Here is a 13,965-nt window from a genome sequence, read left to right as displayed (position 1 = left end):
GAGCAGACAAGGAGCACTTCAGATGACACCAGGCACAGAATGCATGAGTGCAGCATGACTCCGTATACACCGGGTCGAAGGACTTGCTGCAGCGCAGGCGTCTGTATGCCATGAGTGCCATGTTTGATGTTGCCCTCCAAGCTAGTCTCTTGCTCAACAATCCATGGCACTATGCTCCTGCTTCATGTCTCGAGCTGCCTCCAGCTACTGACCAACTCCATATACCGTGTCCGTGGCATCAGCACTGAGCCTCATTCTCAGCTGTTTCGACGCTGGATCAGACGCGACCAAAGCACCCCCGAGAAGATCCTCAAACAAGCACACCTTCAGCTGCTTCTGTGCATCTGTTCGTCTCCATGATCGTCTCTCCGCTTGTTCAGCTATGTCGCGCAGCACCTCTCCCAGTCTGCTTGCTCCTCTCAGACGACAGCGCATCCAGCGTGGTTGGCATTGTACCATCTTGCTACGCACGGAGTGCCCTCTTTGCCAATACCCTTGTCCTTGATGGTCGTAAGCATGTCTCCCTGCTCAACATGATACACTGACATGTCATCTCCAGCGACTGGCATCTTGCACCTTCTCGCACTCGGCATCACCACCATCATGCTCTCCAACATTCGTCAGAAGTACGCAGCAGTCGGCAGGCGTGAGTTTATGACTGTACTACTCCTGTACATGATGACCACCTTCTTAACACTCTGCCTCGATGTCGGCGTCTTGACACCATCACACGCTGCATTCCCATGGGTCGTTGCTGTACAACTTGCTTCAGGCACCATGACAATGGTGTGTCTGGTTGCGAGTGGCATCGTCAGCTTTTGCTGGCTCGAAGATGGCACAGGATGGCTCATGAGTGTGATTCTTGGCGCTGCTGGGCTGTGTGGTGGAGCTGTCTTTGCAGTGACTGTGTGTACGGCGCACAGCTGGCTCAATCTGTCTCCCGCAAAGTCATTACCTCTGTTCTTCCTCACTGGTCCATTGAATGCGTTGCTCCTCGTATGCTATGCTGTCATGCAAGTCATCTTGCTCTACACCAAAGTCAAGAACTACTGGCCACTCGGCAACTTGCTATTTGGCCTCATCTTTCTGGTCGCAGGACAAGTCCTTCTCTTGACAGCATCAATACCTTTGTGTGAGGCAACAGAGCATTACCTCGATGGCACGTTTATTGCGACAGCTTGTCATCTGCTGGCTGTCATGATGGTGTACAAGTACTTTGACTCCATCACCCTGGAGAATTTGGAGTTTAGCATCGAGCACAAGCGGCAGGTGTATCAGCCTGTGTCCATGACTGGGCCGCACTAGCACGCAGGCAGAATCACGAGCATGGATTGAGTTGTAGAGCACTTGTTTGTATCAGGTTCACACAAGCTTAAGCTACCGCGTTATAGAGTACCTGTCCTTGCACAGCAGCAGCCAACACTCTAGCCATCAGTACAACGCTGGCCAGTATTTGAACATGTAGGTTGAGGTTGAGGTTGAATCCCGCGCTGACTTGTTGCATGACGCGTGACCTCTTCGCCCTAGACCACCAGCTACACACCAACTTGCCACCAAGGCATTCATCGCGGATGACACCAGAAACAGGCGAACAGCAGCAGCAAGCACCCACATCCAACCGCTTCTCACGTCGTCTCTCCTCCGTCCCGCGCGACTTGCGCAATTCCTTCGAAAACGTCTCTTCGCGTCTCAGTTTCTCAAATGCATCAAGACACGCATCTTCTGGACATCGCAAGACGTTATCAGTCTTGGAAACAGACTCGGCGAGCCATGTCAAGTCACACGAGGGGTTGAATGGTGCAGGACCTCGAAGACCTTCTTCATCCATGGGCATGCCAGCAGCAGCGTCTTCACACAGCGACCCATTCACGGCAGGCCCACCACAACGCAGTACAAGCGCCATGTCCAATAGTGACGCTGCCTCCATACACTCCTCAACAGGCAGTATCGGGCCCACTTCTGGTCGATGGTTCGAACGGCTTCGTCGCAACTCAAATCGCACAGTCTCCAGGGAAATCGATACGGCCCTTGAAAAGGCCAATGAAGCAGCAGCGCATCGCTCACATAACCCATTTCTAAGGAAACGATCTATTGCGTCTGTTGTCTCTGTGACGGCATATCATGAGCCTGGTCGTAAGATTTTGGGAGCGACGCCAGCACAAGCTGCAGAGATGGGTGGTGTGGCATCCAGCGCGTCATCTTTGCTGCCAGCATCGTTCATCAGCGAGTCGCGGGATGTAGAGGTACCGTATGTGGTGGATGCCTGTGTTGCATACCTGCTTCAGCACGATGCAATTTCAATGCCTGGACTATTTCGCGTGAGTGGATCGAATGCCGCGTGTCGGGCACTGGCGGAGTACTTTTCACATTTCTCAAATGAGGCAGCAAGGATACCCCTGAATGAGATCGTATTGCCAGGCGACCAGGTGCTCTCCGTGCATGACGTTGCATCGACCCTCAAAAAATACCTCACATTGCTACCAGGTGGTCTATTCGGTGAGAGTGTCTTTATGGAGCTTCAAGAACTCAGTGAAGAAGAACCAGGTCAGCGCAGTGCCCGGCATATCGCTGAAGCACTCACAGAGATGACAGACCCCTTGAAACTGGCAATTTGTCAAATACAGCTCGGTTTGCTTGCAACGATTGCAGAACGGACAGTCACGTTACGTGCAGAATCGGCACAGGCTGAGCATGAAGTGGGGTATATGACTGGCAAGACACTTGGTATTGTCTTTGCGCCTGCGTGTCTTGGCGCAACGGCGCCGGGTCATTCTATGCAAAGCACACCTAGTACAACAGGACGCATGAGTAATGATATGCGGCGTTCTTCAACCTCACAAAGCGACTATTCCTTCAAATCAGATGCATCGACACAGATCGAAGAAGCTGTCTTGCAAGCGAAACAAGCTGGTAAAGTGGTGGAAATGCTCATTGCACACTGGCAGGAAGTAGTTCCACTCCTAGATCAGCTGACTGGATCCGATGCACTTGGTCAGCAACGACCACGCTCATCACGGAGTTCTATGGATTACGTACGGCGAGGCCACGTTGATTCTGATATCGCGAGACCGTTGGATACGATTATGGATAGTAGTCCACTCAAATTGCCGCCGCCAAAAGATGCACGCCGCAATGAACATGCACGCAATATGAGTGTCGATACCGTCACCCAGGGTTGTACGTGTGACAAGGCAAAGCATCGTGAGAGTGCCATGGTCAAGGGACTTGAAGTCAAGCTGGCCGCGAGCGAACAGCAGCGGTCGCAAGCACTTGAGCAAATTGCGACGCTTGAGCTGCAGGTGCAAGCATTGCAGCGAGAACTGGCATTGGGTAAGCTACAAGTCCATGAGGGTCCTTCTGTTTCAACAGATGCCAGGGAAGGGTAATGACTATTTGATGTTCTATTGTACTTCATATTGCAGTTCCAGAAGCTATCTTGAATCGTCTCTTTGACACCCACGCGATGCCGCGTGTAGTCATGTGCAATTTCAGCTTCACAGACGCTGTATTCGGTCCACGTCCTCTTGTCAACCACAGGCCTACTGAGCGGCTCTTGTGCACACATCGATACTCTGCTCATCTTCTGTACAGTCACTAGCTGCAATCTTGGCCTCTTATCAGGAGAGCTTCATAGAATGTACAGTAGTCTCGTTGAGGCTCTTCACGTCACGGACGACCAAAGTACGGGGAAGATGTGCTTTTTTGAGCTCAGTTGAATGCAAAGACTTAAACGAAATGATCTTAAACACTCATTTTACAACTACATACTCTTATGATTAGGTCCTTTGAGCTGCTGACTGATTGAGATCCGCTGACTTCGTCCAATGCTGGACAGCTTCCTGCCTGTCGCCTACATGTTTGCTACTCAAGCCGATCAGTAGCGTGTTCTGTTAGGAATTCAAGTGCATCCCCTGATCACTTGCTTCCGCTGTTATCTCTCTGCCACGTCAGCGCTCATGCACGTGACCTTTAGTTTAGTCTTAGCTGGCAAGAGTGCTATACTCTTGTCCCCTATTCGAATCAAGTCTTATCTGCAGCTGCCCTGCGTGCCTGTGTCTATCACCTACGACTACAGCCTCGCATATCCGCCAATCTCGATTAGGTTATGAGCCTTGTTGCTATGCAGCAAGACGCTACTGCTTCGGGTCAACGTTCCGGCCCGTCTAGCAACGCGGTGTTAAGGAACACCAAGAGGATCAGCAATGGCCTAAGTGCTTGGAAGGATGAGCTGCTGCTTGTCGCTCAGCAGGCTGGCGTTGAGACTTACATCTTTCAGGAGATACACGCACGCCGCGTCAAAGCAGCAATACGCTGCGCAGACGCCATGCAGAAGGCCGACGAAGACGCTGAGGCCCGTATCGCCGCTCTCGAAGCCCTCATGAAAGATGACAAGCTTAAGGCCCCAAAAGCCTATAGCGCCCCCTCGACTCGCTCCAAGTCCAAATCGATGGAGGAGGAATCAAGCGAGGATGAAAGCACAAAGCCTTACACTGGTCCGTGCTACATCAACTCTGAGGGGTATCTTGCACCTGCGACCTTTGAAGAATGGTCGCATCTTGAACCAACTTGGGACAAGAACAGCAAGGCGCTTTTCTTGCTGAAAGGAGGTCTCGACAGGTCTGACCTGGAAGCAGTCAAAGACATCGCAGTCGCCTGCGTTGCTTTCAAGACTGTCTTGTCTCGACACAAGCAGCCTGACACTTTGCGAAAGTTGCAATTGGTCACGAAGCTCAATAAGCTCTCTTTGCCTCCTGGCAATACCACATCTTCAGCTATTGAGACCCTGATGGTGGACGTTCAAGCCACCATTGCCCAGTTGCGCAGCCTTGATCCCACCGGCAAGACGTTTGACGAAGAATGGAAATTGCCATGATCTACGCCAAACTCCCAGGCGATTTGCAGGACCTCACGCTGCACACACTCTCCTCGGATGGACCACACTCTATCCGCAGTTTTGTGCAGCAAGTGCGCTTCAAGATACAGTCGGATGACTATCTCAAGACGCACGGCAAGCACAAGTCTCTGGCAGACTCAGCCGCTGACGCTTCCCAAACCCTTTACCAATCATCAACGGAAAAAGGGATGCTCGCTCAAGAGCATAAGTCTCAATTGAAGCAGAAGTCTTCAAAGAAGCCGAGGAAAAGGCATTCTCTTCACAAGCCTTCATCTGAGACGAAGCAAAGTAGCCCTCCAACTGAATCAAAATCACAGTCTGAGGGCAAGCCAAATCCCAACACGGCATACTTTGCTCGCGAAACAACCCTAGCTGAACGTAGCTGGGTGATCGACTCCGGTGCCACGTCGCATATGACACCGTCGCAAGAGTTGATCTCTGATCTCTCTCATGATGCTTCCATTAGCATCACATCCGCCAATGGCGAAGAGATGATCTCCGCTGGTTTTGGGCATGCTGCATTTGCCGTGCCAGATCAAACCAGCTTGGTGCCCTTGTCCAAAGTTTGGCATGTGCCAAATCTCACTGAACATCTTTTATCAGTGAGCGCACTCAATGAGGACGGTTTTGACGTACTGTTCTCGGCCAAACATGGACCAGCCCTCCTCAAAGACAGTGTTGTCGTCGCTACTGGCAGGCGTGTCGGTAAAGGCTTTGTCCTAGACGGCACAATTGCTAAAGTCCAGCCTCAGGCAAGTGAGTTTGCCCTTTTCACAAAGGAAAAGGCACCGACGGATGCCCTTGAGTGGCACCGACGACTTTGCCATATGTCCATCAAGGACATGAAACGACTTTCGAAGTTTGTCGACGGATTTCCCGACGATCTGGTCTACCCGGAATACTTCGATTGCTCTGGCTGTGCAGCTGGAAAGAGCAAGCGCTCGAGCTTTCCCTCTGTGGCAAATTCTGCCACTCAGCGGCTTGACATAGTCCACATTGATGTTGCTGGACCAATGCGCACCAATTCTATCAATGATGCACGATATTTTCTCATCATTGTTGACGGGTTTTCCAAGTACGTTTGGGCGTACATGCTGAAAGATGTCACTGCAGACACCGTCTGTAACATCTACAAAGCTTGGGAAACTGTTGCCACCAATCACGTTGGCGACAAAGTCAAAATTGTTCGCTCTGATGGAGGTAACGAGTTCAAGGGGAGCTTTCGCCAGCACCTCATTACGCAAGGCACCACTCACCAAACAACTGTTCCGCATACGCCTGAGCAGAATGGTGTTGCAGAGCGCCACATTCGCACTGTTGTCGAAAAGGCTCGCTCATCGCTTCTTGATGAGACGGTTGGTCCTCTCCCGCGCAATTTATGGGCTGAGTTGACCTCCACAGCCGTCTACGCCATCAATCGTTCGCCTCATACTGGTCTCGACAAGACGCCATACGAACTGTGGTATGGCAAACGACCAGATTGCTCGCATATGAGGACTCCTGGTACCATTTGCTGGTCACACAACCCGCGAATCAAGGACAAGTGGGATGCGCGCGCCAACAAAGCTATGTTTTTGGGCTACAGTGATACTTCCAAAGCTTGGCGAGTCTTAGATCTTGCCACTGGGAAAGTTGTTCTCAACCACTTGGTCATTTTTGATCATGCTGTGGCAAAAGAACTGTCTGTCAACAAGGATGTCGATCCTCGTCAGCTCACAGACGCTCAGCTCGAAGCTATAGCTAGCGGCAATGCTGCAAGTGTCGAATTTACTGACGAGCAGCTCGAAGCTATCGCTACTAGCGGTCTTGACGTTACTACTAATGATGACGAGCTTGATGAATATGCTTTTATGCTTACTGCTCAAGATGTTCTCCCAGCTCCTGTAACTGTCAAACAAGCTTTATCCCGCTCTGACGCACCTGAATGGCGTGCCTCTATGGAACGCGAGCTCGCCTCTCTTGAAGGCAAAGGAGTTTTTGAGTACGTCGCTAAGCTACCTCCAGGCCGAAAGGCCATTGGGGCACGCTGGATCTTCAAGAACAAGATCCTCGCTGATGGCACTTCCGACAAGCGCAAGTCGCGTCTTGTCGCTAAGGGCTACTCTCAGAAAGCTGGCGTAGACTACAACGAGACGTATGCTCCAGTCACTCGACTGGAGTCTGTGCGCATGCTTATCGCACTCGCTTCAATTTACAAGCTTCATCTTCACCAGATGGACATTGCCACCGCTTACCTCAATGCAAACCTGTTTGAGGAGATTTTCATGATCGCTCCTCCAGGTTTCTCCAACGAGAACTTCCCGTTCGTTAGGCTCAAGAAGGCTCTCTACGGTCTAAAACAAGCTGGCAAAGCCTGGAACGATGATTTGCACGTCACCCTCACAGCTGCTGGCTATGAACGCTCGATGCACGACTTTGGCATCTATCAGCATCAGACAAACGCGTCCTTGCTCTGCGTCTACGTCGACGACATTCTGATGGCTTTCTCGGACATCGCGCACAAAGAGCATCTTCTCAAGGCTCTTACCAAACGCTACGAGCTGTCCGATCTCGGCCCTGCCAATTCCATTCTCGGCATGCGCGTCTCACACAACAACGGCGTATACACTCTCGATCAATCCACCTATATTGAATCGATCGCCACCGACCACGGCTTAGCCAACTGCCATCCAAGGCACCTGCCAGCCAGTGTCGGCACCATTCTCACCACTGACGGCACTACCCACCAGCCGACTGACGACCAGCCGGCCAACAAAACTGCTTACCAATCCATTGTTGGGGAGCTTCAGTGGATAGCCATCTCGACCAGACCCGATGTTGCCTATATTGTCGGTGTTCTAGGTCGTTTCTCTGCCAAGCCGACTACTTCTCACATGAAGTTGGCTCGTGGCGTCCTCGCGTACCTGTTCACGACTCGCAATTTGCGACTGCGATACGACGGAAACGACGAGTTTGCTGGGTACTCTGACTCTGACTACTCAGGGTGCCTGGATACAAGGAAGAGCACATCTGGCTATGTGTTCATGCTTGGGGGAGCTGCAATCACCTGGCAGTCAAAGCGCCAAAACATTGTTGCCACATCGACCATGGAAGCCGAATATATTGGCCTCTCCAACGCGTCAAAAGAGGCTCTCTGGCTGCGCGAGCTCATGCTCGGCATCAAGATCAGCAATGTGCTCAACTCCGACGGTTCCATCAATTTATTTGGGGACAATCAGGCTGCGCTGAAGTTGGCACACAATCCTGTGTTTCACGCCAAGAGTAAGCACATCGAAGTGAAGTACCATCACACTCGATCCCTGATTGAGCAAGGCAAGATCAAGCTACACTACGTCGGCACAAAACTGCAAAAAGCCGATCTCCTTACCAAGCTCCTTCCACGTCCTGCATTGGAGACGCAACGACTGCTTCTCGGCCTCGTCTAAGCACTTCGCTTTATCGAGATAGAGGGAGTGTTAGGAATTCAAGTGCATCCCCTGATCACTTGCTTCCGCTGTTATCTCTCTGCCACGTCAGCGCTCATGCACGTGACCTTTAGTTTAGTCTTAGCTGGCAAGAGTGCTATACTCTTGTCCCCTATTCGAATCAAGTCTTATCTGCAGCTGCCCTGCGTGCCTGTGTCTATCACCTACGACTACAGCCTCGCATATCCGCCAATCTCGATTATGTTCAGTTCCTTGACTCGCGCCGTCAATCACGCCATAGTTCTGTTTGTCATGTGCGGCCGCGACTACTTGCAGCTGCAGCTGTGCAGTCCTTCTGGACGACGCAACCATGCAAGGTGGCAGACAGAACTGGGAGATCGACAAAAAATAATGTTACAAATGACCACGCAACGTGGCCACAGTGCATACGATGACCCATTTCATTTCGCGGAGGTAGAAATGAGAGCTATAGACGAGCTAGATGATGTGTGATTGATCATTAGCGGACAAAGGAATGCTCTATGACAGTTGTAAGTCAATCGACAGTTACAGCTGCAACGGGCTACGAATTCAAATCTTCAAAATTGCTCATTCTTCATGATAACAATCCGATGTCGTATGCATGTTTCATACTGCTACCCTTTGCTACGCTAAGGAGTCGACAGAAACGTGCACAAAAATAGTTGCAAAATTACATGTGCACAGAAATCGAAAGCACCATGCATTCATCAAAGGGGATCAATCACGAGCTTTCACGTGCGGCCTGCCGTGAAAAATTTAAGTCCTGCAGGCCTCTTGAAAGAGTATATTGCAGTTGTCACCGCTGTCTTTTCAAATCAACCAATCGGTTACCAGTTCAAGCTATGATACACCATCTCAAGACAATGGTCTGTCCCATACTCTTTGTCATGGGTTTTTGGACATTGGCTATAGCTATGGATGGGCTCACAAAAGGAACACAAATCAATACTTGTGTTCAACCAACGCTTACGCTTCGCAAGATGATCCATCATCAAGGCGTCTACAAAGCTGGGCAACTTCAAGGTCAATTTGCACAGGACACTTGTGCCGAGAAATGCGAGACCGAAATGGCCCGCTATCACGATTCTCGTGTTTCAGCTCATTCCAGCGCAGACATTTGTCATGCTGGTGAAAACATCTGCTATTGTGTGAATGGGGCTTACCATTCACAGATGGCTGAAGAAACACCAAAGGCTGAAGAACCTGGCATTGATAATATCGCAGGTCCTTCTTTCTTGGGATTCATGCCATATGGCATTCCATATTGGGCCTATCATGTCACTGATCCCGGTAGAATGACTAACGCAAATCCCATCACAGTTGGAATGCTCGATCGAGCAAAATTGCGCATCTCAAACAAAGCCAAGTCCAAGCAACAGCTACAATCAATACAGTGCCAATGTTTCATGCAAGTTCAATACCTCAAAATGCGCATTCAGGGCTTCAACTTAGGGTCGCAGCTGGACGAAGCTGAAGGTACCTGTGGACCTAGCGCAATAGCAAAAAGACACGAAATCGATAGCTGGCAATCGCTTCAACCTCTCGATTCAATGTCTGGACTGCCAATATTCCCGTGTAACAACCCCATCAACGATCAGCGTTTTTGTTCCGGTGTGTTGCTCCCACAGTGCAAATTGTATCCATCGTCAATCAATTTGGAAATTCCAACGGCCTACAGCTAAGTCTTTCCTTTCATTCGGAAGATCTCCATACTCAAAGTTGCTGGATCTTATTGCAACCTCTTTTCTGAACAGAATCAACTTTTCGCTGTCGAGCTTTTTTAGCTACCACCCAATTTAATCATATGCTCATTTTCACTTCGCATTTTCCTGTCTTGATTTGTGCACTTTGTGTCTAAGCCTATATGCCAAGAGTAGTCTTGATCAGCTGCAGGGTATCTACATTTGTATATGCATATACAATACGATGTTTTAGCATCTATATGGATCCGAGAGGAGATTCCACTAATGAACCACTCTCGATGGATGGCCGGGTGTCTATCACGCGTGGTTGGTTGTTCAAAAGTCAACAATTGTGCCACGAGTTATAAGCAGGGAATGACGATTACCCACTGGCGGACGGCAACAAGTCTTAAGTCGACAAGTATCATTGTCGTCAAGTCAGGTCAAGTTCAATTCGGCCCAGAAGGAGGCATTGCGCTTCGCTATAGCCGTTTACTTGTTGTTGTTGAGTTTGAGCATGCTCACCTGACCTCACAAACTTTATGCTGCTGAAGAAATGTTCCTGCTCTTATCGAGATCCTGCGGCATCTTGCATTTGAATTTGGCTGTGTAGCATGAGCGGCCTGTAGGTATTCTTGTCAACAGATGCCGCAAGCGTGATGGTGATCACAGCAGATTACAGCCTTCTGCAAGCAGACTGAAGGACACTGTCTCCAATGTCCAGCTGTAGATGACTGCTTATGGCGCCGTGGGCACAAGATGTCCTTGAAATGCAGCAGCAGCGGTGGCCGAGTGCTGTGAGTCTCAGCTGGGATGAGGGAGAGCTGCTACTGTAGCCATTCGAGTATGACTTTGCTCAATTGATGTAGCTTGAGCGGCCTGTAGGTATCGTTGTCAGTAAGTGTCGCAAGCGTGGTGGTTATATCAGCGTATCTTAAGCAGATTGAATGACACTGTCTCCAAGATCCATTTGTGGATGACTGATTATGGCGTCGTGGGCACAAGAGGTTCCTGCAATGCAGCAGCATCGGTAGACGAGTGCTGTGATGCTCAACTGCGATGAGGGGGAGCTGCTGCTTCTGAAGCTCGAGTGGATCTGAGGTTGATTGATACCTGATGTCAGAAGGTCATACACAGAGCACTCTTGTCACCTGGAGCAGATCTATGCCCTCCTATGCCTGTCGGTGTTTGCACGGCGCTTCGATTGTGCAGTCATCCTGGTTGTGACGAAGACATAACTGATTCGCTGGTCATCGATAAGTCTCTGTCCTTGCTATCAACATCTGCCTAGAAGCGCGCTCTAGTATCCTCGCGATCGTGTGCAGAAACCCAGTCATTGGCCAGTGCTGTGCGCCACGTATCTGCTGATGTCTCTGTTTCGGCAATCCTTCAGAGTCTTGCCGCGTCCAAGGTGCTTCGCAGAGGACTGCATACGGTGCGCTTGCAGTCACCAGGTGGTACTTCTGCTTGAGGCGCGGTTTGCGCGTCGTGGCGTGGCTTAGTAATCCTGCGGCCTCACAAAAGGAACATCACCAACAGACAAATGATCATCCGATGAGTGTCTGTAGGACCTTGAATTTCACACGACGTGAGCTCGCCATGTTCAATTGCAATTGCAAGCATCCATAGGTTCTGCGGATTTGAAGTTTGATCAGCGACACATGGCAGTCATGATCAGCCAATTTCCACGCAAGGTCGTGTGCATGCACATGGTGCATGAAAGAAATTGAACACTTCAGCAAACAAGTCGCACCATGCGGCTATGGATGGACCTGAATCCACGGCCAACATCCTGAGATGGACCATGCCAGATCATGCCAAGTCAACGAAACAAATAGTTGCAGGTGGCTTTATACATCTCGCCTACGCTGTTGCATGTGACGAAGGGCGAACAGGACAGGACGAATGCTTGTGCTGAAGACAGGACTTGGGCGAGATGTAGGGGACAAGAATAGAAATTGTAAACTAAGGAACAAGACAGCGGAAGGCTGCCTACTTATGTCTACCAGGTACCAGCATGAGAGCGGATGGCGATGATGTGGATGGAGCCCACGGGAGCCGACTCTCAGCAGGAGAACAATGAAAGAAGAGGGGAAGCGAGATTGCATGAGCCCAGTGGAGATGTCCGAGCTGCAAGATAGGGAAGAGACAGAACAAGGGACGACGTGGTAGACGTCGTCCACGAGTAAGAGAGCGAGTAAGGACAACGTGACAGAGCGTTGCCGGAAGCGAGGAAGCTAGGCGCGGGACGATAGGCAACATGCTGAGGTGATAAGCGTCGTTGAAGGGCGGAAGGTAGAAGAGCCGCGATGAGTTGCCAGAGCATGTGGTGCGGGAAAGTCGGATGCGAGGTTTAAGGCTGCGTGTTCGTTACAGAACCTCCTCCTCCAGGCGCTGCGTCTCGAAGCGTACTTGGTCGAGTGGGTAGCTTGACGTAGGATGGGACAGCAGCATCGGGGTTGCGGAGATGGAAGTCGTGAACAAGAATCGGAGCATTCTGGTAGGCCTCTCGAGCAGGGATCCACTCGTCCTCATCGTGTGGGAAGCCTTCGTAGTGGATTTTGTATTGGAAGCCGCTACCGCGTGGTTGGATAGCCATGATCTCATCGTAGGTCCATTCCAGGCTGTTGCCGACGACGATAGGCTCGGGAGCTTCTTGAGGTCGCTCCAGGTAGGCCTTGCCGAGGGGCTCTGGTGATTGATGAGGAGACAAGAGGCTAGGGTGGAACACATTGTGTATTCGCATCGAGGCAGGAAGACGGAGTTGGAAGGCTCGGTCGTGAATTGTGTCGGTAATGGGAAAAGGACCGAGGTTCTTGTGTGAGAATTTGCCTTGTTTCTGCAATGCTTGGACGTTCTTGGCGTTGAGCCAGACTTTCTGGCCGAGCTCGAAGGGAGGAGCTTCAAGACGATGACGATCAGCGAAGGCCTTTTGAGCAGCTTGAGCGTCTTTGAGATGATCCTTGAGTTCTTGTTGAACAAGCTTGAGACGTTGAGACATGTCGTAGCTAGTAGCATTGCGAGAATCGGTAGTGGCATCGAAGCGTAGACCAGACCGAGGATGGTAAGAATAATTGGCAAAGAAGGGTGTTGTCTTGATGGACGCATGAACCGAGTTGTTGTAGGCAAATTCGGCTCTTGGCAAGAGCTTGACCCAATTGTCTTGATCGGCGTTGGTGAAGCACCGAAGGTATTGTTCGAGAGTGGAATTTGTTCGCTCTGTCTGACCATCTGTTTGAGGGTGATAGGCAGTAGACAGATGTGCTTTGACAGCAGGGTCGAAGTGACCAAGGAACGCTTTCCAGAACGAGGAGACGAAGACAGAGCCACGATCGGAGACAATATCGAGTGGCATGCCATGGTGAGTGAAGATTCTGTCCATGAACAATGCTGCGAAGCCTGCTGCGTCTGTGGCCTCATGGTAAGGAATGAAGTGAGCCATTTTGGTGAGGCGATCGACGACAACAAGAATAGAATCGAAAGAGTCCGAAGGTGGAAGCTTGACGATGAAGTCTAGCGAGATAGAGGACCATGGAGTCTCTGGAACAGGCAGAGGCTGGAGCAGGCCATAAGGCTTGTGGCGCGAGACCTTGGCGCGAGCACACGTATCGCAAGTTGCGACGTAATCGTGGATGTAAGCCCGCATTGACGGCCAATAGTACTGCCGAGAGACAAGGTCGAGAGTCTTGGCGACACCCCAATGACCGGAGATAGGCGAGTCATGATGTTGCTGGAGAATAGCCAGCTTCAGAGGAGCATCAGATGGGACGTACACACGATCTTTGTAGAAGAGAAGACCGTTGTCGAGAGAAAAAGGCTGGTCAGCAGTGAGATGGGATGCATCAGAAGGTGCTGGCGAGGAGGAACGACTTGGCGTCGGAGAAGATGGACGGCTTGACGTCAAAGAAGGCTGCTGAAGTGCTTCGAGAGCGTCTTGCACCAG

At 50.7% G+C, this 13,965-nt stretch overlaps 3 protein-coding genes across 3 annotated transcripts; all 3 read left to right on the top strand.

The window, feature by feature from the left end:
- Positions 1-356: 356 nt before the first annotated feature.
- On the top strand, positions 357-1,466 carry BCR37DRAFT_371824 (chitin synthase export chaperone; the record flags this gene model as incomplete). The annotated part of the gene is made up of 2 exons (XM_040868351.1): positions 357-510; positions 560-1,466. The coding sequence occupies 2 exons, from the start codon at positions 357-359 to the stop codon at positions 1,303-1,305; spliced, it is 900 nt and encodes a 299-aa protein (XP_040722539.1). The 3' UTR covers positions 1,306-1,466.
- Positions 1,467-1,502: 36 nt separating this feature from the next.
- BCR37DRAFT_389535 (uncharacterized protein) lies at positions 1,503-3,386 on the top strand (the record flags this gene model as incomplete). The annotated part of the gene is made up of 1 exon (XM_040870741.1): positions 1,503-3,386. One exon carries the CDS (start codon positions 1,503-1,505, stop codon positions 3,384-3,386), a length of 1,884 nt encoding a protein of 627 aa, XP_040722538.1.
- A 5,667-nt stretch (positions 3,387-9,053) lies between these two features.
- Positions 9,054-10,148, top strand: BCR37DRAFT_383737 (uncharacterized protein). The gene has a single exon (XM_040870104.1). It carries the CDS (start codon positions 9,183-9,185, stop codon positions 10,020-10,022), a length of 840 nt encoding a protein of 279 aa, XP_040722537.1. The 5' UTR covers positions 9,054-9,182; the 3' UTR covers positions 10,023-10,148.
- The last annotated feature ends 3,817 nt before the right edge of the window (positions 10,149-13,965 follow it).

This window comes from Protomyces lactucae-debilis, assembly GCF_002105105.1.
Source record: "Protomyces lactucae-debilis strain 12-1054 chromosome Unknown BCR37scaffold_24, whole genome shotgun sequence".
Taxonomy (NCBI): Eukaryota; Fungi; Ascomycota; class Taphrinomycetes; order Taphrinales; family Protomycetaceae; genus Protomyces; species Protomyces lactucae-debilis.
This window is presented reverse-complemented; position numbering and strand designations above follow the sequence as displayed.